At 46.8% G+C, this 24,479-nt stretch overlaps 2 protein-coding genes across 6 annotated transcripts; one reads left to right on the forward strand and one right to left on the reverse strand.

The window, feature by feature from the left end:
- Positions 1-11,606: 11,606 nt before the first annotated feature.
- On the reverse strand, positions 11,607-15,811 carry LOC136520958 (uncharacterized). Of its 5 annotated transcripts, none has more exons than XM_066514664.1 (10): positions 15,639-15,811; positions 15,427-15,495; positions 15,084-15,154; positions 14,912-15,014; positions 14,723-14,773; positions 13,740-13,893; positions 12,619-12,760; positions 12,405-12,507; positions 12,116-12,309; positions 11,607-12,026 (listed from the first exon to the last, which is right to left on the reverse strand). In XM_066514664.1, exons 1-9 carry the CDS (start codon positions 15,757-15,759, stop codon positions 12,158-12,160), a joined length of 966 nt encoding a protein of 321 aa, XP_066370761.1. In that variant the 5' UTR covers positions 15,760-15,811; the 3' UTR covers positions 11,607-12,026; positions 12,116-12,157. The 5 variants fall into 5 exon arrangements, with proteins under 5 accessions (XP_066370761.1, XP_066370760.1, XP_066370762.1 ...); XM_066514663.1 differs by having other exon boundaries at positions 11,607-12,032; XM_066514665.1 differs by having other exon boundaries at positions 11,607-12,309; positions 14,723-14,767.
- Positions 15,812-15,996: 185 nt separating this feature from the next.
- Positions 15,997-24,152, forward strand: LOC136522173 (uncharacterized). The gene is made up of 5 exons (XM_066515964.1): positions 15,997-16,600; positions 16,730-17,146; positions 17,238-17,487; positions 23,369-23,484; positions 23,580-24,152. Exons 1-5 carry the CDS (start codon positions 16,067-16,069, stop codon positions 23,601-23,603), a joined length of 1,341 nt encoding a protein of 446 aa, XP_066372061.1. The 5' UTR covers positions 15,997-16,066; the 3' UTR covers positions 23,604-24,152.
- Positions 24,153-24,479: the final 327 nt, after the last annotated feature.

The following is a 24,479-nucleotide window of genomic DNA, read 5'->3' on the forward strand; positions in this document are numbered from 1 at the left end:
TTCGATGTCGTATGAGGAAGTTATGACCAAAACAGTGACGACGTGTCTGCTGAATCCGAGGACGACGTGGCAGCTGAGTTGGAAACGAATTGCAACTTGGGGAAGACCATGGCGTCGGTGTGTCCAGCGTGGCGATGTCCTCATCATCCTCCCCTTCTCGAATTGGAGTCGTCCTCGACTCCATCTTGGCGATGTCCTCATTATCCCCTCCTTGTAGAATTGGAGTCGTCCTCGACTCCATCCCATCATCAGCGAACTCCTGTAAAAGGTTAGTGACAGCAGGCAATGCACCAGACATAAAAGGTTGACAAAACATAGTATAACATGGTGCATCAGGATTATCACATAACTCAGCAGTAGCAGGAGTTGTAGCAAGAAAAGCACCTCCTTTTAACTTAATCCCATTATTTTTAGCAATGTCTGTTGGAGGTTTATTTTTGATCTCATTAGCATGTTTAATAATATCCGTAGGAGACAAAGGCAGCAATGTAATTTTCTTGTCCTTATGTATGATAGTGTATGTATTAGTTCTACCATGGTGTAAGGCATCATTATCAAATTCCCATGGGCGACCTAACAAAATGGAACAAGCTTGCATAGGGACAACATCAAAATCAGCAGTATCATGATAAGAGCCTGTGAAAAAGCTAATGCGTGCTGATTTAGTTACCTTAGTCTTACCACTATTATTGAACCATTGAAGTTTATATGGATACGAATGTTGTCGTGTGGTCAAGCCAAGCTTGTCAACCAAATCTGAACTCACCAAGTTGTTGCAACTCCCGCTATCAATGATAGTGAGAACACGACAACCCTGCACAATGAGATACATGTGGAACAAATTGTGGCGTTGGATCTTCATCTCTTCTTCATGACCCACACGTGTACTCAACACACGCTGCACAAGAAGGCTAGGGTAGTCCGCGGCAGCAGCCACAGAGTCAATGGTGATGGCCTCCTTGTCATGATCGCCCTCGATGGGATCTGCATCAATGTTAGCAGCAAGGGCTAAATCATCTTCAACATCACTAGCACTTACATATCCATCCTCGGTAGCAATGAAAGCGCGACGACTGGGGCATTCCTTCATGACATGTCCCATGCCTTTGCATCGGTGGCAAATGATTTTAAAGCTGGACGAGGAGGAGCTAGTAGAAGCACCCGGAGTGCCACCTTTCTTCAGCTGTGGAAACTGCACATTAGACAATTTACTTACCCCGGAAGAAAATGGAGGTGTAGATGGCTGTGGTGCAACAGGAAGCTTGGGCGTCTCCGGCTCGGAACGCTGCTGAAAATTCCTCCCATTGTTAGACCTGAAAGGCTGGTGTTGTTTGCGTCCCTGTACTTCTCGTTCGGCCTTAATAGCAAGATGATACAATTGGGAAAAATTGCGCCATTCTTTATAATCAAGTATGTTCTGTATATCATGGTTTAAACCACCAAAAAATCTAGCACTAGCATCATCATCATCTTCATTTATACCACAACGTGCTAAACCAATAATCAATTCTTGATAGTATGCTTCTACTCCTTTATCACCTTGTTTTAAAGTTTGTAGTTTCAAACGTAAATCACGTTGGTAATAAGGAGGAACAAAATGAGATTTCATACGTTGCTTTAAAACATTCCAAGTTTGAGGCACAGCAGCAGCATTATTGGCATTGCAAAGATCACTCCACCAGAACAACGCAAAATTAGTAAACTCACTGGTAGCAAGTCTAACTCTATGCTCAGCAGGGACATTATGAGAATCAAATTTTTGTTGAACAGAAAGCTCCCAATCTAAATATGCCTCTAGATCAACATTACCAGCAAAAGGTGGTAGACTAAATTTAATCTTAGCAAAAGGATCATTATTACCATGATTATTACCTGTCATACCGCGACGATTGAAGTTGAGGCGGCGACGGGCACCACCGTCAGCATACGCATCTTCATCACCAGCATCTTCATCATCAGCATGATAAGGTGGAGGGCGTTGCTCAAGCTGTTCAATGCGGGTGACCAGATTGTTCACGTTACGCGTCAGCTCGGTCATAAGATTGCGTTGTTCAGTCATGAACGTTGCAAGCTCGCCCTTGGACACGCACTCATTGAAGTCCATCGGAGTTCCTGCCATGGTTAGAAGATAGAAAAAGACAACACCAAAGTATTATCCCTATCAACTAAAAGGCAACAAGTGGTGGTGGTGAAAGTGGAATGCAAAATCACAAGCGGCTTACCACCGTCTTGCCTGTATTCTTACCAACGCCAAACAGGAGCAAAACCAAAGTGGCGAAGCAATCTGTTGTTGAGCGTGGGTAACAGTTGCAAGATGAACCTGTGCTGACAGAAGAATATGTGGAGCTATGGGTAGGCACACAATATGACAGCAAGGATTAGCAATTAACGAGTGCAGAGTAGCGATTGTTCAATCTGGATCCAAAGTACAAATCACAGTTGTTGGCTAAGACGTGTCAAGACGTAGCGCAACAAGGTGAAAACAAAGGACGATCGAAAGAACTCACAGAACAAGCAAATAGCCCGGATTTCTCCTTTTTCCTGAATTTTTCTCGGATTTTCCCAAAAGGCACTAGTAGGAAACAAACTTTTTTTTACTATTTTTTTTATACTTTTCTCTGAATAAGGATCACAAAAGAGGCAACCATAAAAATTGGCACCTACAACTGAGGTGGGATGTGGTCTACAGAAATTCAGCACGTTCTCTGAAAAGCGTGCAAAAACTTTGACAATTTTTTTTCTATATTTTCCTGAATTTTTTTGGCAATTCTGATGAAACCAAACAGGGCGAAGCCGAGTTTGGGTCGGGTCCAAATGGTGTCAAGAAGCTACACAAAAAATTTCAGATTTTTCTGATAAACGAGCGAAAAGTTATGCCTGTTTTACCGAAGGTATGTCAAGGTATGTTTTCCGGGAGGCACAACACGGCGGCGGCAGTTAGGGCAAAGCGTCCCTAAACTCTAACACCGATCACAGCAGTAGGTATTCGCCTGATGATGTAAGGAGGGCTGCGATGCAGGCAAAATAAGAGCGGCTGGCAACCTATCTAGGGTTTGCGCGGCGGCGAGAAGTTACACAAGACGGCTAGCGGGGCAAGTCGAGTAATGTGGTGGCTTCGACTTGTTGTTTGGGAACGGTGGATGGGATAGCGGCGGAAAACAAAATCACAGCAACGGGCGATTGAACTACGACCACGAACACAATCCTAAACCAGCAACAAGACTCGACCACGGACACAAACTCAACAACACGAATCTGAAACGAAATTGCAAAGGCACAAAGGGCGATAGGACAGCGGAAATTGAAATATTTTTGGGCTTTTTGTGGACTCTAGGTAATGAACAAATATGAATCTAAGGCAAACGAGATTATACCTCACGGTAAACCTGAAATCTCTGATACCAATTGATGAGTACAGGCCCGATCTTCCGAGAGGTAGCCGGTAAGTTCGATTTGTGGAGATCTCGACGTTGGCGATCCGGCTTCAAATCAGACACGATTCGAACCCTGCAACCGTTACACCACCGCTCCGTTGGTTATCAACCAAGCACAACTTGATTGACCTCGCCAAGAAGGCTTTTCCTGCAAGCGAATCGAAGAGCACAAGCAAGAAGGTAAAACACGCAATCTGAAATTGCAAATATAAATGACGCGAATATCAATAGAGGGTTCAAGAACTCGGTTCCAAAGGACTAATCGACACAGTGGAGGAGATCAAGAACAGGGGCCCTGGATCACTGTAAAAGGATTTGTCACCACAGTTACAATGAACGATTCAGTTTCTCGAGGGAAAACTAAACTCTAAACAAAACCCAATTGTGTAGCAGCGGCGGCGGCTGTGTTTATAGTCTAAGACTCGACCTAGGGTTGGGGACGGCCAGGGGTTGAGCGCCCACAACTTGGGCTTAAGGCCCGACACGATACATGGCTAAGTTGGCCCAAATAGGTGACACAGCACCTTGCCGTGGTCACACAGAATGATCCACGGACCTTCTGGAGCTGGGACCAGATCCAAAACGACGGCATCGTCGTCCCCTTTCCAACGCATCCAAGAACGGCCCGTTTCGATGTCGTATGAGGAAGTTATGACCAAAACAGTGACGACGTGTCTGCTGAATCCGAGGACGACGTGGCAGCTGAGTTGGAAACGAATTGCAACTTGGGGAAGACCATGGCGTCGGTGTGTCCAGCGTGGCGATGTCCTCATCATCCTCCCCTTCTCGAATTGGAGTCGTCCTCGACTCCATCTTGGCGATGTCCTCATTAGAACTCACGTCATCTACAGTAACGGATGTATGGTCACTTCCCCATCTGCTCCCCGTGGGGTCACGGCTCGGCACCCTGGTGCGTCACGCCGCCCGCTGGTACAGGATGGGACGTGACCACTTGCTGAATGAAGCCAGAGCATGGCCCTACCAAGATCAGCGAACGTGCTAACCCTGGCACCGTCTGCCATGTCTGTAGGGCTGACTCAGAGGAGAAGGACGACCCGGCACCTTCGAAGGACCTTCTTGGCCTCTGTTTTTTCTTCTTTCTCACATTTGTAACCTCTGCTCCCCCTTGATCTATAAAAGGGAAGGCAGGGCACCCCACTAAGGGGGGATCGATTCAACACTCCACGCACCACATAACACACAACTGAGCAGCAACCAAGCTCTCAGCACCCTTTCGACCTTTTCATCAGAGACTTGGGACATGTCCCTCTCTCGACCGTTTGTATCCCCTACTACGAATTTTTCAGTGCTAATAACACGAGCAGCAGCAACAGACTGGACATAGGGACATTCTGCCCGAACCAGTATAAACCTTGTGTCTTTTAGCACACCATCCGAACCTAACGCGCAATAAATACAAATTTATTAGTTGGTGTTTACTCGAAACACCGACAGATATCGTGTTTATGGCTCCTTTGCTGGGGACAGTCGTAGGGCAGCTCCAGCACAAGCGTATACAAGTAGTGGTCTCAGACAAAAGCAGCGGTGAGGCTATCCTAGACAATTGATTCTTCCAAAGCAGGCATACAATGCCTATCCTTTTAGAGCAAGTATACTGAGCGACTGGAAGCCGGCGGCGAGGGAGTCTACGTCAACAGAATCTGAGCTGGAGGAGGGAGAACAGATGAGAGAGAAGGAAGCGGGCGGTAGCCTTGCCGCCCAGCTGAAGGGCACTTCCCAAGACACAATCGCCTGCTCCCATCCTGTACGAGCGACAGAGCTGCTGTTTTGGTGGCCCCCCGTCCCCTCCTCTGGATCCTATGCTCCCACCAGGTCTGTTTTCTTGCCTGGCATTGCAAGGGGCAACAAAGATGTAACCACAAGAGATGAGATGCACATGCAAATAAAGTATTCAATAAACGAAAACTAACAGCCAACCTAAACGCCAACTTATTATTCGCATATTTGCATACGCTGCCTTGAGATGACATGGCTCAGCGTACCGCCGGCTGCTGGCTGGCTTAGGGGGTGTTTGGTTCCTACAGAAAAATTTTAGTCCCTGTCCCATCGGATGTTTGGACATATGCATGAAGTATTAAATATAGACAAAAAAAATAACTAATTGCACAGATTGTGGCTAATTTACGAGACGAATTTTTTAAGCCTAATTAATCCATGATTTGACAATGTGGTGCTATAGTAAATATGTGCTAATGGCAGATTAATTAGGCTTAATAAATTCGTCTCGTAAATTAGTCTCCATCTATGTAATTAGTTTTATAATTAACTCATATTTAGTTCTCCTAGATAATATCCAAATGTTTGATGTGACATGGACTAAAATTTAGTCCATGAAACCAAATATCCCCTTATTAACCATGCTCTTATGGTCCCATCGTTTGGCAGGAAGCTTTGTCAGAGTTTTTATGTGCTTGAACGATTCTTTCTCTCACCACGCGCTCCAAACTGTGTACTCCGGTCTTTTGTCAGACGAAGCTATTGCAGCTCTGCAGGATCCTCTGACGGTCTGCGAAGCATACTCCCTCCATTACATTGAAATTGTTGTTTTTTACTTATAGACTTCTTGTTCGTTGTTTGTCTCGATCAAAATTTTTATATAAATATTATTTATTTTATTATGATTTATTTTATTATTAAAGATACTTTAATAATAATTTATTTATTTTATTATTGTAACGATAAAAAATGTCTAAAAATAAAAAACAACACTTTCAACAAGACACCGGAGTACACTAGCGATGATTTAGATACCATATCTAGAGGATGGGGCTTCTGTACAAGATGTAGCGTTCGGGTGGCCTCAAGGTCGTGGCGCCGAACTCACTGCCAAAAGCAGTGGCGTCCACTTCCACGATGTCGCTCTGCACGTTCTATTTTTGTTGCTGCAGCGACCAACAATCCTGCTTTTTCTCTCTCCGGGCCTGTTTGGAACTTGAAATTTTACAGGAATCACGTAGGAATTTTATGGGAATCAGTTTAATTTTACATAAAAAAAACACAAATAGGAAAATTTTTCAAGGTACAAACAGACCCTCGAAGTATAAACCAAATCCTTCCTATGTTCAGATCTGAGCGCCATGGCTGTGTGTGAGGGGATGCCGTGCTAATGCTCCTGGGCCATGCTGCTGTCTCCAGTCTCCTGTCCGTCACCCACATCGCCAGCTTCTGCAGCACATCAGTCTCTTCGATTGACTGGTTCGTATCGTTGCTGGTTTGTTTATGTGAGAGAAAAATATTACTGGCTGGTTCATGTGAATAGTATCTATGTGAGGGGACTGGCCAGCCGATCGGACTGCATGTTGTTTATGCGGTACAAAAGCAGGAATTTAGATGATAGTACCACCTGTCAGCTCCATAAAAAAAATTATAATTCTCGATTTTCGAGAAGTCAAGTTTGAATTTTGATAAAAATTTATATAAAAAAGTACTAACATTCAATATACAAAAATAAATACCATTAGATTTGTTATAAATATATATCATAATATATTTATTTAGAGACATGGGTCTGTTCGCTTAAACTTATTAGGCGGCTTATCAGCTAGAATCTACAGTATTTTTCTCTCACAACAAATCAGCTTCAGCCGACTTATCAGCCGGCTTTAATACCAGCCGAACAGGCCCTAATGTTAATAGTATTTACTATAAACTTGGTCAAACTTAAACTATATTAACCGACACGGATTTCATAATTGCGTTCTTTTACGGATAGAGGAAGTACTCCTAGATGCATACTCCCCCGTTCCAAAATAGAGATTGTTATGGGATGCGTGCAGGTAAAACTTTTTCAACTTTTGACTATGTTTATAGAAAATGTGTGTAACATTTATATCTCCAAATAAGTTTATTATAAAAATATATTCAACGATCTACCTAATTATACTAATTATGTATTATAAATATTAATATTTTTAATATATATTTGATCATAGTTAAAAGTGTTTGGACTTCTCGAGAAGTGAGAATAACATTTATTTTGGGACAGATGGAGTACGGAGTATATAGGCAGCACAACAACCAAAGCAGGATATTATATGAATAGTGCATGCTAATAACCCATTCACAAATTCTGAAATCACCAGGCTTTCTTTTCAGGCTAGGTGGGCAAAGATTTAATTGTTTTTTCATATAGCTGCCGCCACTCCAGGATGACTATATATATGCCCACTGCCACACTTAGTTTTATCCTAAACGCTAAATGATAAACAGTCAGTCACCCTTTGTTTAGCGTTTAAACAGTTTAGACGATGTTTAAACAAATTAAAACAGTCAGTTTTACACAATATATTACCAAAATATGTATATTTTTTTTATGTAAAATTAACTATTCTAGCATTTATACGTATTTATGCAATAAAAATCAATTATTTTAGTACATATATATATTTATGCATGTGAAAAAACAAATATACATATTTATGCAATTATGCATGTAACAAATCAAGTGCAAAATGGCAGCGATCAAAGCTGGCCGGCTCGTTGCACCCAGGAGGCCAGGACTCCAAATCCAATCCCGATCCTACAAGAACTCCAAGGCCAGAGCCTGCAGGCCGATCGATCATTGTGTCACACCCCGTGGCCACCGGTGGTGAGGACCGGGACGTGAGGAAGACGAGGATGCTCTCACCGGTAGGTTACGGTGGCCACCGACAAAGATCGCCGGGACGTGAGAAGATTTGCCGCCGTGGAAGAAAAGAGCAGGGCAACACCCGATTGTATAGACCATGTCTATGGGTGTTACACTGTATATACCATGTTTATGGGTGTTACATTTCCACCCCCACAAAGGGGACAAGCAACGGCATGACCTGCATAACCTTGATCAGCTATCTCATCTCTCCAAATTCCAACGTCCCATTGTCTCACAGTCATCAGTGCAAGCTGATGCTCACATTCTGTTGGCCTGAAACCCCTCCATCCCTATGACGACATTTTCTGGAGTACTGACCGAAACATTTCAATCTTGCAATTTCCAAGGGGAATGGTACTAACACTCCATGGTTGTAATTCCATAACTACAATGTGCAGACCACTTAATCCTTGGCATTCTTCATAGAATCATAGATGGCAAAGTTCTCACTGCCATGGTTCAACTCATGGACTGCAGGAAGTTCACCAGATATGCCATTTACAGTGACGGACGCCAAGTTCTAGAATCCCTGGAAAATCATGGACAAAACTAAGAAATTTGGTGCATCGCTGTCCTTGCACAAAAGTTCTCTCTCTTTGCTTGTCATCCAGGTCATCTCCTTTCCATGCCAACTGCGACAAAAGATGTCCACCCCCACAAAATGTTGCTTGCCCCCAAGCAACAGCATGAAAAATACCAGGATCCTATGGACGGATGATGGATAAGATAACCAAGGAGTCCCTAACATCAAGATGTAATACTGATATGCATATACTGCCGTTGATGAGCAAACTGAAGCATCTCTTTCTAGCACAGAGATTACCAAGAATTAGAGCTCCAAAAATCATGTCCTCAAGTACCAGATCAGCAGCACAATTAGCATCACTCTGTGATATGCATCTCCACACCGTCCAAGTCAAGAATTGATTGAGTACTGAAGCCTGTAGAATATCTTCTCCATGACTAGTTTCATCTTGTTTGAATTTGTACTGTTCGCACAAATTTTGGCACTTAAATGCATATTTTAGCACTGTGCACCAACTGATAAGATATGGAGCCAGGGAAAGCCTTATTTCTTTCAGGGCAATGGTTCTTTCATTTCCATCTGCAGAGAGATGATGCTGAATTTGCAGTCCAAGAGCTTTCTCCAATGAGCTGACAGCAGCAATGTGATGCTCATCTGATTCCACATCAGCTATGCATTTATAATACCAGGCACAAAATTCAGTTGTATCCCTTGAGCTATGAGAAGAAATTCCCAGAGTAACCGTAATCATGAATTCACTAGCATCCCTCCTGGATGAGCCAACAATCAGCACTAATTTTGTGGAATTGAGAATAGGACCACGGATACCTGGATCCCATTGTCTCTCCACCATCTTGTATTGCTCAAGTTGCAGCTCACTTTCTCTTGGACTAAAACCGCCTCTATTCCATGAAAGTATTTTGTTGAAAATTGAACAAGTAGCTTTTGTATCAGAATTTCATGGGCTGAGAGCATTTCGCCTCCATAGTGCTACACCAAAGGCCACATAATGAGCACCACCGCATGTTTCTTGCTTTCCATCAAAGATAACCAAGTCTTTGCAGTCACTTTCCATCTCCTGGCCAGCCCATGCTCCATAACCAGCAAGGCATAAATGGCTCAGGCACTGGTGGTTAAGACATTGTGGAGAAAAATGATCTGTCACACACCCTGCAGATGGCGGCATCATTCTCAAACATGCAACATATACTTCTTCTAGCTGCAAATTTTCATTGCACTCGTAGAGCGTTTCACAGGATACTTGGTCATCAAGCTCAAGCATTTCTTCCAGACCATGGTCTACAGAACTCATACCAATCTCTAGATATTGTAACGAACTGCTCTCATGAGTGAGTATCTCAGCAACTAATTTACCTGCTTCATCAGCATTTGAGGTCTCACAAATTTCCAGAAAATGTGACAAGCCACCGATATGAGTAAGCGCCATATCAGTGTCAGCCTCGATTACCCCTTTTGCCTTCTCGCTAACTATACTCGCTCTAGTACCTGAAGCTGCTGCAGTAAGTCATGGCAAAAACCAAGGTCTTGCAACGGCACGTCATCCCACACAACATCCCCACAAGGCATTTTGTTGAATGCCTCATCCATGATATACTCCAAGAGAAGGGGATCACTATTGACAAGAGTGGGAATGCTATTGCCATGGAGGAACAGCTGAGCAGTTGGCTTTGTCTCCTCGGCACCTATGAACTCTCCACCTTGAGCTAGTTCCTGCAACAAACCATGGTGCAAGTCGAGGCTGTCCAAAAATTCATCATCTTCACAGGGTATTTCATCAAACATCACCTCCACAGAATTCATGCCAAGATCTAAGAGAAGTTTATCATCACTGACTTGCCTTAACTTGTCACTGATGTCCAGCTTCACACTTGTCGTCCTCTCATCATCAACCAAAGATTCACCAGACCCTGCTACTTGTTGCAATAGACCGTCCTGCGAGTCAACATCATGCAATAAATCATCGTCCCAGACCACATCCATCTGAGGCATTACCTCGAACACTTGGTGAGCGCCGCCTTGCTGTGGCATTCCGCCCAGTATCTTGGGAGAAGAACGCTTGGCAGGTTCCATCACGAGCTCCTCGCGACAACGACTCGTGCCCTCAGACCAACCTATGGTGAGTGGGTGTTCTGCAGGATGGAGCAACCACTTTGCCAACCGCAACGCCATCACGCTCAGTACCTCCACGACGAGTAGCACAGGCACACCGAGGTCCGAGAATAAGCCACCACGCTTCTGCTACGCCGCCACGTCGGATTCCCCGAGGAGTGGTCTACCGCCGCCACACGCCACCAGAGTATGCACCGCCGCCGAAAGGAGTAGCCGCCGCGGAACAAAACAGAGTCCGAGTCCGAGTCGAGTGCCACTGCAGCGCCGCCCGGAGCTGAAGGTGGGTTGCGCCGAATCGATGAAGTCGCCACGCCGGACCACTGGATCCGCCGCCGACGCGCCAACAGTCGTCGTCGCGACCCGATAACTCGCGCGGAGAGGAGCTGAGGTCGCCCGCCGCCCACGCCGAGGATACACCGTCTCTGATACCACTTGTCACACCCCGTGGACACCGGTGGTGAGGACCGGGACGTGAGGAAGACGAGGATGCTCTCACCGGTAGGTTCCCATGGCCACCGACGAAGATCGCCGGGACGTGAGAAGATTTGCCGCCGTGGAAGACGAGCAGGGAAACACCCGATTCAATTTTCTGATCCCCTCTGCTAGGGCGATTTGCAAAAATGGGATTTTAAACATGGGACGTTTACAGATTTGACGCCATATTCATAGGCACAGATAGACCACTTGCCATCCACCCGAATGTCATCGTAATCTTAGCCCTTGTTTAGTTCCATGAATTTGAATTTTGGGACTACTGTAACACGTTCGTTTTTATTTAGTAAATAGTATTCAAACATAGACTAATTAGGCTCAAAACGTTCGTCTCGTAATTTCCCACCAAACTGTGCAATTAATTTTTCTTTTCGTCTACATTTAATGCTCCATGCACGGACCACAAACATTCGATGTGACAGGTACTGTAGCAACTTTTTGGAAGTTGGGGTGAAACTAAACCAGGGCTTACATGCCTTCCTTCACATAATCTTACATGTGGGGCCACTTGTCATCTCTGGCCCTTCTATGCCTTATATGCCTTCCTTCCTTCACATAATCTTACATGTGGGGCCACTTGTCATCTCTGGCCCTTCTATGCCTTATATGCCTTCCTTATAGACTAAATCTATGGGTGTTACACTGTATAGACCATGTCTATGGGTGTTACACATTGCCAGACCGATCGACACAGAGCATTTGTCCTGGGGATGCTCCGTTGCTTGTTCCGGGTCGCCATCATCCTGGGGACCATGCATTTGTGGCAATCGACGATGATATTTGTTGTTGGAACCTGCAACTGCATAATTTACCTCAAACAGGAGGTTTTCCAGAGTCATTTGAGGTTAATGATAATAAGGCGGAATAGCATGCATTGCTCACTTCTCTCCTTCCTGCTGGAAGGAAAAGACGATTTTTGTAGAGTTACTGCTGTTTCTGGTCTGGACTGTACATGATTTTCCACAACTCTAAATCCTTGCCCCTCTCATATTCTCTGATGTACTGAGGAATCTCTGCAGGGTCTATCTGCTTTCCAACAAAACCTGGTCCATATCCATCGATCGGATCACCATGCCCTGCGGATAATAATTGGGATGAAAGGAAACGATTTAGATCACTTGACAACACTCGTTTTGTTAACGAAGCAGAGAGACCTTTGCAAACAATTTACCATCTTGAGCTGTGAAGAAACTTCGGAAGTGCGCGTAACCATTGGCCACAACGTCTAGTTCATCTAGACTGAAGTTGTATCTCTTCTCCAGGGAGTATAGCACCTACAAAATGCAAACAAGAATCTTGATTCTTGATCCTTCACTTTGGGAAGGCGCCTTAACTCAAGACTTTGGAGCTGAATAATGAATAGTAAATGATGAGTTCAATGGTACCTTCTTGGCACCACATGACATCAATTTCTTCACCGTGCCGAAGAACAAATCTGTGAGATCATCACTGTAAATAACATCTGCAGCAAACAGGACTGTTGCTTTCTCAGCCTCCTCAACTTCACTTGTAGACCATATATACCGACTGCACCAGAGAACATGGAATTAGCCTGTGCCAAAGAAACACTTGAATAAAGCAAAGGCTATTGTATAGAGGAGTTAGAGAACTCCATTAATGTCTCTGTTACAACAACAACAACAACAACAACAACAACAACAACAACAACAAAGCCTTTAAGTCCCAAACAAGTTGGGGTAGGCTAGAGTTGAAACCCAACAGAAGCAATCAAGGTTCAGGCACGTTAGGATACTGTAAATTGGGTACTATCCGGTGAACAACCTACGACCTCCCCATTACCCACCCCATGCAAAAGAGTGCGAAAAGTTCAAAAGAATTGCATCAGTTCTCCTTTTGTACCCAACAAAGGTGCTTATACACCTGAGGCTATGACCAGCTACCATCTTTCTGGAGGATGATTCTGCCCTTGTTTTAATCTGTACACTGGGGCTCACTCCAGCCACTAATATAGGCAAGATAACATATGTAGCAACTCAAGTGCAGGAAGGGCTCCTCTTCCATAGACCATGGCGTAGAAGCCCCACTGATTAAGTGGTGTGCAGGTCAGAAGTAAGGTGCCTTCATTTACACCAGAACTCGCATAAATCCCCCATATCAACTGCGATCAATTTTACATCCTGTAGCTTACACAGTTAAATTCATGTCTTGGATTCTACTCCCTCCAATTCCAGATTATAAGTCGTTTTGGCTTTTCTACATACAATTGCTTTTATTATGCATCTAGACATAGTGTATATCTAAGTACATAGTAAAAGCTACGAATCTAAAAAAAGGCAAAAGAGTCTTAAAAAATGGAATGGAGGGAGTAGCATACAACAAATGCAATGCAAAGCCACGCTGGAATATTTTGTTTATAAACAGGAAGTTGTAAAGCAAATTATGATCTCATATTCAGTCTCCACTTAAAATATAGTTCTTATGGATCACTATTTTGTGATGCATGATGATCAATGATGAAAGTGAGATCAATTGGTGTAGAGAAAACCTTGGATTAGAAGGAACATGTGTACCCACAGGTGGAGGCCATGACGTTTTCCAGTCCAGTTCCCGTACACAGACTTTAGCTTCATCAAACTTTAGCATACCAGAGTTGATATGGACATTAGCCACACAATTATCTAGGATATCAGTGCCTCTATCTGTTCATCCCCATTGGCAAACAAATTCTGTAAGGATTGAAGGTAGCAAAGTGGCTAAACATGAAAAGAAGATGTGAATATATACTGTTCTTCAGGGTGTATGTGTCCTGGCAGGGGGAGGGGGGGGGGGGGGGGGGGGGGGGGGGGGGGGGGGTGGTGTTGGGGCAAATTGTATCACAGAATGCACAAGATATAAATGTGAATTATTTTCCATTATATTATAAAACAAGATATGTGAATTCATCCAGTCGTGCCATATGAACCCACTAACAGGGGATTGACATTTCAACAATACAAATGACCTAAATATTCTTTTTCTAAAAAAAAAACATATTAAAATTGAGACAATCAGGCAGCTAGACAGTATATATGCGGATGTGCCTCTGAATTTCGTGAAAGCAATCAAGTAATAAGGATGAAGGGCGGGCTTGGTGCAAGCGGTAGAGTCTTACCGCCTGTGACCGGAAGGTCCCGGGTTCGAGTCGCGGTCTCCTCGCATTGCACAGGCGAGGGTAAGGCTTGCCACTAACACCCTTCCCCAGACCCCGCACAGAGCGGGAGCTCTCTGCACTAGGTACGCCCTTTTTTTTTAATCAAGTAATAAGGATCATAACTGGAATCACACTTCCACAAAGTACTGAATTTGTGATTCCAGCCAAGTTTTCTTATTTCTAGCTGGGACATCTCAAACAAATCTATTTGTCGAACAGAAGCAAAAGGATCAAACTACTATACATATTAGGTTGACATGGAACATGGAATTTAATCAATGACTACAATGTGAGGCAAACAATTTTACCAAATTAAACTCTAAAGGAGAGAAAAGTACCTGTAACAAAAATCCTTCTAGCAACTCGAGCTAGTGCTAAACCTACTAAACCTGACAAACATTGCTAAGTTAGGAAAAGATAACGTAGTGGACTTGTACAGAGAGCTTTAGTAAATATCAAACAAAGCAAGGAACTATCATTCTAGAAACCCATATCCACTAATTTCATGTCAAACCGTCAATTATCACCTGTTCCAGCACCCGTCTCAATGGCAGTAACACCATCAAAGTTGGACGATGAAAAGCTTTTGTGCAAAACAAAGTCACCTAATAGCAAGGCCGCTTTCCAAACCTGCACACGAGTAACAACAATGAATCACACAAGTATATAACAGAAAAGCACCATCCATCTTTTTCCAACCTGAAGCCCAACACTCTTAAGCGAGCTGGTAACACCATGCTGAATAGTGAGCAGATGGCAGTCACTTCTAACTGCAAGCCAAGAAAGCTTAAATGAGAAGCACGCTAATCACAACAACACGACACGTAGCAACGAACAAATGGTGTATCATATTTGTTTCTTCTCCTCCTCCGGTCCAGAACGAGATCCCCATCCTCATCCACGGCGACTGCGTCAGGCGAATCACCTCCTCAACAGAGTAAAACATGTTACCCCAACGAACACATACCCACCAAACTAACCTCTACGACAACACGAACTAACGTAAAGACACATCCACTGATCCACAGTCCCATTCACTTACAAGAACCGCTCGTTGCTGCGGCTAACTCGCTCCCGCCGCCACCAACACCATCGTTGTCCCCAGATGGCCCTGAAAACACCGAATCAAAGTTCAGGAGAGTACAAATCGTGCCATGTCCCGACAATCTCTCCTCCGTTAGCACTAAGAGGCAGTGCAGGGAAGGTGTATGACGAAAAGCGCGCAAAAGAGCGCGTGGCGTGAGGTGCTGGTACCTAGGGGCCGTGAGGAGAAGCTGAAGTGGGAGATATGGAGGCCGGAGAAGTGAGGCGGGCAGCCCAGGTGCACCTCGCTCATCACCTGCTCCTCCTCGGCTCCACCGCCGCCGGCTTCCATCGTGGTCGGCGGTCGGCCCTCGGACGTTTGTCTAAGTCGTCTTCCTCCGTTAGAGAGAAGCCGAGAAGTGATGCAGGCAGCCTGAAAGGTTGGGCCATAAAAATATGGGCCATATTTCTTCATGGGCCCAGCTGTGGGCTTTCCCTCTCTGCGTTAGACAGTCTTTACCCCTCCTCCGAGTCTCCGACTTCCTCCTTCCACCAACCCAACGGCAATCCCCTCCACATCCCCCGCACCCTCCCGCTCACGGGGCCATCGCCACCCCGGGCCATCGCCACCCGTCCACCGCCCTCCCTCAGCAGCGGAGATGGACGAGGAGACCATCGATGCAGCTGCTCGCGCCATCTCCTTTTTGGGCGAGGCGGCTCTCCGCGCCAGCGCCGCCGACCTGGTGACGCGCGCCCGCAGCGTCGCGCTCGCGGCCGAAGGCGCGAACGCCGACCACATCCCGGCTGCCGCGATTGCGCTGAACCAGGTGGAGAGCGGGGGGACGATGCTAGCCGTATCCGGCCTCCGTGGAGCCGCGACCTCGCTGGAGGAGGTGGAGAGCGAGGGGAGGACGCGGGCCGTCTCCGGCCTCCTCGGAGCGGCGACCGCGCTGCAGGCGGTGCTCGGCGTCGGCCTCGACAACCTCCGAGACGCCGCGGCAGATTTGGCGCGTCAGTGCGGCGAACACCGGGAGGCCGCAGCGGCGATAGAGAAGGTGCGCCGCGCCGTGGAGGAGCAGAGCCACCGGAATCGGTCTGCGCCGTGGTGGTTATTCTGGAGGAGTCGGGGACACCGCATTGGGGACGTTGAGCAGGCTCATCTTGCCACCGGGTCCACGCCCACCGCTCTGCAGGTACGCGACCGGTTATTTGGGAAATTCGTGTATTCGATCTGGTCAATTTTTCTCGTCGACAGTTTGGGTTTATGCCCTGTTCTTGGCCTGTTGGGGCTCCTGATGTGTTACCTCTTTCGATGCTAACAGGGCGCCGCGAGGACGGCCATCGACTTCGTGCGCAATGAGGCGGCGAGGCCCGACCATTTGGTAAAGCTAGCCGACGAGATCGTTGTGTCGTCGGATAACCTCGCCGTGCCCCATCAGAGCCTGGTAGCGGCCAGGGACGCGTTGCAGCAAGCGGACAGCCCAAGCAGCGTGAAGGCAGCCGTGAATGGCCTCGAGGCCGCGGCCATGGGTGTGAAAGGAGCAGCCAACTCTCGGCAGATTACCCTCCGTAACCCAGTGGTGCAGTTGGTGGCCGCGTGCCAGGAGTACCTCAAAGCTTATAATGCCATGGCCGCAGTGCAGCACGCTGCTACGGAGCGGGCGCGCCAGAGAGAGAGTGCAGTTGTCCCCGGCCAGAACGCGCCGCCGCCGCCACCAACAGCGCCTGGTCCTGGTCAGGTGAGCCTGCTTTAGTTCTTGGGCGTTGTCTCACCGGCATTCTGCTTGCCATGCGTTTCGCTTTACTAATTGCACTGTATGATTGCTGCAGGGAGACAAGAGGAGGTCCGGTTGGCTGGGGTACGCCTTGTGCGGCTCGCTCACTCTAGCCCCGTACCTGGCAGCCACCAATGGAAATCCAGCTAAGAATCTCGTACTCGTAGGCGATGACAGATGGTACATAAATTTAGCTCTCTCTTTATGGTGGACCACTGTGGCGTCTGGTGCCGTTTGCAGCTCGTATGCGCGATCTTGGATAGAGGTCTGCTATGCACAGCTAGCAGCCCGGGTTGGGATGTACGGTATGTTCTCTGTCTTTGATAGTTCTTTTTTTTGTGTGACCAGCTTGCCTTTCATTTATATTTGAACGGCCTGAGCCTCAGAAAGCATCAAGTCGCGCACACAGGTCGGGGTTTCATGCCACACCTCCGACTGGTTTGTATGCGTGACTTGTTTTGCTAGTACATGAGCTATCTTATTACATGATCGACTAACAAATTTAAACACGAACTCACTAAAGGCAAGCTTCAGCTCATTAATCTCTGTCAGCACCGGATCAAGTAGGGATCGGTGCAGCTCCTTCTTTTCCGACAGTTGAACAAGTTCGAGGCAATCTGTCTCCACCTGAACCCGCTGCAAACCGAGATGACGTGCCAATCTCACTGCATCCCTACAGGCCAAAGGTTCACCCATACCTGCATCAATGAGATTTCCATACCAGATCGCCTGTGCATGAATGAACTCTCCACGATGATCTAGGATAACACATGCAGTCGCCCCGCTGCCTTGATCTGCATAGAAGGCTGCATCTGTATTCAGTTTCAGGCACCCAGGGTCCAGCGGCTTCCACCTTGGCATCTGCTGCACCCTGCCCTGCTGCCCAACCGGTTCCAGGAGATTCCAAAGATCAACAGCCGTATCGCGCGCCCAGATGACTGCCTGTTGCAGGGTTACCGTCTGTTCCCTATGCCTCCTTTTGTTCCTCCTCATCCATAGTGCCCACATTCCGCACAGGATGACCGATCAGTCACGTTCAGAGCAAATATCCAGGAGCAGGTCAGAAGCCCAGGTGACCGAGTTCAGGTTCGGGATTTTCAGTCTGATCGCCTCCCTCACCTGAAGCCAGAACTCTTTTGCCACACTGCATTCTAGTAGCACATGTCTGATGGATTCTTCCGGATCACCACAAATCTCGCAGTAGGCAAGTGGTTCAATGTGCCTTCTGTGTAAGATTTGTTTAGCCGGCAAGAACTCGTGGAGAACCCTCCACCAAAAGACTTTCACCTTGGGCGGTACTGATAATTTCCAAACCGACTTCCATAGTCGATCATCCGATGAGCTCGGTTGGTGGCCAACCATTCCTTCCATTTTCCGGTTATACAGCAACTTGTACGCTGACTTTACAGTGTAGACCCCAAAACATTCCTTCTCCCAGGCCCAAGAGTCAAGTTGACCACGCCCCAAAGGCTGGCGAAGTATGGCCTCAGCATCAATTGGTAAAAACTGCTCTCGCACAAGAGTTTCATTCCATTGTCCGCTCCCTGTAAGCAGTTCAGAAACCATCTCAAGCTGCTGATCGACTCTGGGAGTAATCGCCCTAGCATCAAAGTGCTTGGCTATCCATCTATCTCGCCAAATCCGTGTCGTGTCTCCATTGGCTATCCTTTTGATCAGTCCCATTTGCAACGGTTCCCGGCCCGCCAGGATTGCACGCCAAGTTGAACTGGCACGTTTCTTCCTTGTGGCCAGCATGAAATCCGAATCGTCGAAATACCGCCCTTTTAGGACCCTAGCACAGAGTGAATCCGGTCTCATAATCAGCCGCCATCCTTGCTTGCCAAGCATTGCAAGATTAAAACTTCTGAGATCCCGAAACCCCATGCCCCCTTTGCATTTGGGCATGGTCAGCCGGTCCCAACTCATCCAGTGGAGGTGTTTGTTATCTGCAGAACTCCCCCACCAATAGTTTGCTGTTGCCAATTTGATCTTCTTGCAAATATTCAGAGGCAATAAAAAACAGCTCATCGAATATGTGGGCACAGCTTGAGCAATGGATTTCAGCAACACTTCCCTTCCTGCACAGCTAGCCTCACGCCCACACCAACCTTGAATTTTGCCTTTCACCTGAGTTGGTAGATACTCGAAGGTCCCACTAACATCACGGCCTACCTCCGTTGGGAGACCCAAATACTTCTCAGCAAGAGCCTCTTTATAGATTTGCAAACCATTGCACACCATGTCCCTCATCTGTTGAGAACAATTCTTGCTAAAGAAAATGGCCGACTTCTCTCTATTAACTAGTTGTCCAGAGCCCTTACTATATTTTCTCCAGAATCTCCAGTAATCTGTTGGCCCCTCCATGCGTCGCTTCTGAGAAGACAATGCAGTCATCCACAAAGAGAAGATGCGAAACCCAGGGAGAGTGTATTCCAACTCAAACACCCCTGGAGAGATGCATTGGACCAATCGATTTCAAAAGACAAGAGAGCCCTTCTGAACATAACAGAAATAAATAGGGAGAAATCGGATCCCCCTGTCTAATACCCCGAGTAGGTTTGAAAGACTCAATCAAGGTTCCATTCACTCTAACAGAAAACAATAGTGAAGTAACACATTTCATCGCCAAATCCACAAAGGAAGCATGGAAGCCAAGCTTGAGCATAATGCCCCTCAGGTATTACCATTCCACTCTATCATAATCTTTGGCCATATCTAGTTTGACAGCACATGCCCCGAGTTTGCCCTTCTTCCTCTTCAGATAGTGGATGCACTCATAAGCCACCAAAATATTGTCTGTAATCAACCTGCCAGGTACAAACGCGCTCTGCTCTTCTGCAATAATTTCATCAAAGAATTCCCTCAGTTGTAGTGCCAGTACCTTGGAACAAATTTTATATAGCACATTACAAAGAGAGATCGGTCTGAACTCCTTCATCTCCTGTGGATTCCTTGTCTTTGGTATTAGAACTAATGTCGTTCTATTAAGATTTTCTGGTAAAATTCCACCATTTAAAAACTCCAGCACCCCATCAGTCACATTCGCCCCCAAAAGATCCCAGTGAAGCTGATAGAACCCTGCTGTAAAGCCATCGGGTCTAGGAGCCTTGTTGGCCCCCATCACAAACAGAGCTCTCTCCACTTCCCCAGCTGAGTATGGCCTCAACAATCGGTCATTCATAGTCTCATTAATTTTTCTAGGAACATGCTGCAAAATGAGGTTAGGATCTAAATCATCTTGAGCTGTGAACAAATTCTTATAAAAAGTGGATGCCACTTCCTCAATTTCAGCCTGATCAAGCGCTACCGAACCATCCTCACGTTTGAGAGAAGAAATATTGTTTCGTTTCGCTCTCACCCGTGATTTGGCCTGGAAGAACGCTGTGTTCCGGTCTCCATCTTTCAGCCATTCCATCCTCGACCGCTGTTTTTCCATTATTTCCTCTCTGGACAGCATCTCCGACATCCTACCCATAATTTGAAATTCCCGCCGAGAGGGACCAGAGCCAATAGAACGCCCCCTCTCCTCCTCCAACTCACGCCGAAGGCTGGCCTCCTGCTCCCAGCCTTGGAGACTGGACTGCACTCCTCTCAACTTCGCCTGAACGTCATTCAGAGATGCTGCACCCGAGTGTGGGCTCCAAGCGTCCCTGATATGGGCCATATAGGTTGGATCTCTTTGCCACATATTCTCATATCTAAAATTCTTCTTGCGCCTCCTTCTTGAATTGTGTTCAAGGCATTCCACCACCAAGCAACAATGATCTGACAGTGTATTTTGGACATGCCAGATTTTCACTTGTCGAAAGAGGCTGAGAAAGGACGCATTAGCAAGACCATGATCCAATCTCATCTTGACGTTCCTGTTTCCCTCTTGTCTATTGTCCCATGTGTATGGGAGGCCGATGTAGCCTAGGTCTGTAAAGCCACATACTGACACCGCCTCCCTGAAACCATCCATTTGCCTCTCCGCTCTCCCCACACCGCCAAACTGTTCGCTAGCATGCAGCACCTCATTAAAATCACCAACACAAAGCCACGGTAAGGAAGAGCGAGTATTCAGGAATTTCAAACACTCCCAACTTCTATACCTGAGCTCTCTCTTAGCTTCTCCATAAAAAAGCCTGTAAACCTCCACTTCTCTGCATTAGTTGCCGGATCAGTGATCGAAACATCTATATGCAGTTTATCTAAACTTTGCAGCTTAACAACCAACTCCTCCTTCCAGAGCATCGCGAAGCCACCACCACTCCCTCTAGTTCCAACACCCAGCCCTCTCGTGAAACCAAGCGACCTCAGAAGTCCATCCACTCTGTCCGAAAAGAAACGTGTCTCTGAGAGAAACACGAGAGAAACATGAGCACGGGCCGGTGTAGCTCACAAAGGCTACGAAGATCACGAACTGCCTCGGGCTGCCCTAGGCCCCGGCAGTTCAGGCACAATATTTTCATTGTGCCCGGCGGGGGCTGCAACTCGCAGCCGCCGCCGATCGTGCATTATGTGAAGACGAACCCCTTCTTTGCTTCTTTAAGGTCTCCTCCAAACTCCCCCCACTACTCTCCGTACCACCATCCAGCTGGGTCACCCTTGAGTTTACCTGCCCTGCCGGCACAATGGGACCGACACCCACCTCCGGAGAGTTTAGGTCCGGTGTCTGCAGGGTCGGTGCTATCACCTTCGACTTTCTCTTTCAATGTGGCCGCTGCTCGTCCACGGCCATCTGCTCGTTCACGGCCATGTCAAGTTTCCGATTAGCCTGCCCTTTTGCCCTCTCCACAGTTTCTGCAGCATCCTTCAGTGGCGACTGGACTTCTAGCTCCTCCTCCTCTCTCGGGTTTGAGGAGGAGTGTTCCGATTTGCTGAACTGCGTCCGAGGTGGTCGAGAGCCTGACGACGAACCACTGCCCCATGATTCTGCTACCGCCTCAGCGAAAGACTGCAGCCTCCTCCTCCTCTCTTCAGGCGCTCCTAGTGGTACATCATACGGCAGCTTCCCCAGCTTGTTACGTGGAACCGGGTGCGAGCACTCCACTTCCGAGTGCCCCAAGATGCCACAAGCAAAGCAAAAGAAGGGCAGCCGCTCATATTGTACCCCAAACCATTTAAGATCCTCATTCTTGTTCACCCAAAGTAACACCCCCCTGCGGAGGGGTTTCTCAATCTCAATGGCTACCCGAGCACGTAGGAACGCCCGCTAGCCTTTCCATTTGCATCTACGTCCATCTTGATGCCGATGAGTCCCATCGCCCGGCTCCCCCTCTGTTGGTTCATCCACCCTAGAGGAAGGTTCAGGATCCTCACCTGAATCTCCATACGGTCAAAAACAATTTCAGAAGCACTCAATCTTTCATCATATTGCTGCAAAATCACCGCATGTCTACCCACCATCCATGGGGCGCCTGACAAGACCCTCACCATGTCCATCTTGCTCCCCAGTACGGCAACAAATAAATTATCACTCTTCTCACCAATGGCGCGAAGCTTCAGCCCACAGGGGTTCCCCCATGCCGGTTTCATGGCCGCACGCACCGTATGCACATGAACGGTTGTAGGGGAGAGAACTTTCCCTACCACCGCCAACTCCACCATCGGGATCTCGACATCGCCCTCATCATCACTGAAGTCCAGGACAGCTTCTTCCTCCTCTGTCAAATTCAGCTTCTTCAGGAGATCTGCAATGTTCGGCTTGGAAACTCCATCGCCGGCCACGGTCTCATCTCCCCCTCTTCCACCTCCAGTCGATGCCATAGCGATCAGTCTGGAAGGGAACAAATACGTGATCTGTGAACAAAAGAAGCACAGACACAAGGCAAAGATCCTAAACTACGACCTAAGCGGCGCTTAGACCCTAGTAGGAAATTAGGGTTTGAAAACTCTTTGGTCGTCGGCGCCAAGAGCAGCCAACCGGCGATATGCGGTGGCCGCCGTCAACTGGGGTCGATGGGCGGGGCTTGGACGTCGGAGACCGGAGTGGCCACCGGTGTTGCTGATCTAGTTCGCCGGAGTAGCGTCCTAGATCGGGAGTGGGATCAGGATCGCCCGAGGGAAGCACCGAGTTTCACAGATCGCCTGCATGTCTCGAACCATGGTTTGGTTACCTCGTGAACGCCTCTGTCTTTGATAGTTCTTACTGCTGGCATGTCGCTTATTTAGCTACTCTGACCTGCTTCTCCATGTCCATTGTAGGTATTAACATCTTCGCCATACACTTCTTCTACTGGATGTTGGGCATTGAGGATAGCGATTGCCGTTGCTGTTGTCTGTGGTTTGCCACCGCTTTGCACGTTCTGTTCCTTGTGCTGGTATGTTCCGCAACTACGCTACCATATAATAATACTCATGCTTATATTGGGTTTCCTCTTTGCGATCATAATTATCGGCATACTTTACAATGCAGGCCTGTTGGCGGCGGGACCCTTGAGTCAACGAACCTATTCATGCTATTAGAGATTCGGTTAATTGTAGCCCGCATTTGAAAACATGCTGTTTTCATCATTCAGACTATCATATGCTTGCACATAGAGACTGATACATTTAGCTTTCACATAGAGACTGATACATTTAGCTTTCTCTGGGAATGGTTGTCTCCTCTTGTGCTCTGTTATAGGTTCAACTTTCTCTTGGAATAGGTCTGATTTGGCTGTCCAATTGGCTGCCTTTGCTGTAGTCATGAGTGCTCTGCTAATGATGTTGCCGTGGATTGGCTGGAAGATGTTGCAAATTGACTGGAATGTTGGCAAATTGCTACAAATGAAATGTTGGCATGGGTTGGCTGGAAGATGTTGCAAATTGACCGGAATGTTGGCAAATTGCTACAAATGAAATGTTGGCATGGATTGGCTGGAAGATGTTGCAATTACATGCCTGTACTGGAATGTTGGCAAATTGCTACAAATGAAATTGCTACATCTTCCAGTCAATTTCATTTTCAATATCAGAAATGTAATTGCTACAAATGAAATGTTGGCATGCATGCATACATCAGATTGATAATGTTCTTGTTCAAATGTCTTGAGTGGTAGAAAGGTGTGATCCCTGTTCCTCACCTTATTTCACTATACCATGGCTGATAAGTTCAACTGATGTATACATCCCTTTTATCACTAAACCAGTTCGGCCAACTGGAAGATGTTGCAAACTTGCATTCAACAAAAAGTTAAGACATCACGCAATGATGTAGGCACATTCAGATTTAATTGTATAGCAATAACGCATCACAGAGAGCTACTTTTTAGAATGGTTAGATGGAAGTCTCATAAAATTGGAAAAAACGAATGTACAGCCTATCAGTAGTTTA

Source organism: Miscanthus floridulus, chromosome 18, assembly GCF_019320115.1.
Source record: "Miscanthus floridulus cultivar M001 chromosome 18, ASM1932011v1, whole genome shotgun sequence".
In the NCBI taxonomy this organism is placed as follows: domain Eukaryota; kingdom Viridiplantae; phylum Streptophyta; class Magnoliopsida; order Poales; family Poaceae; genus Miscanthus; species Miscanthus floridulus.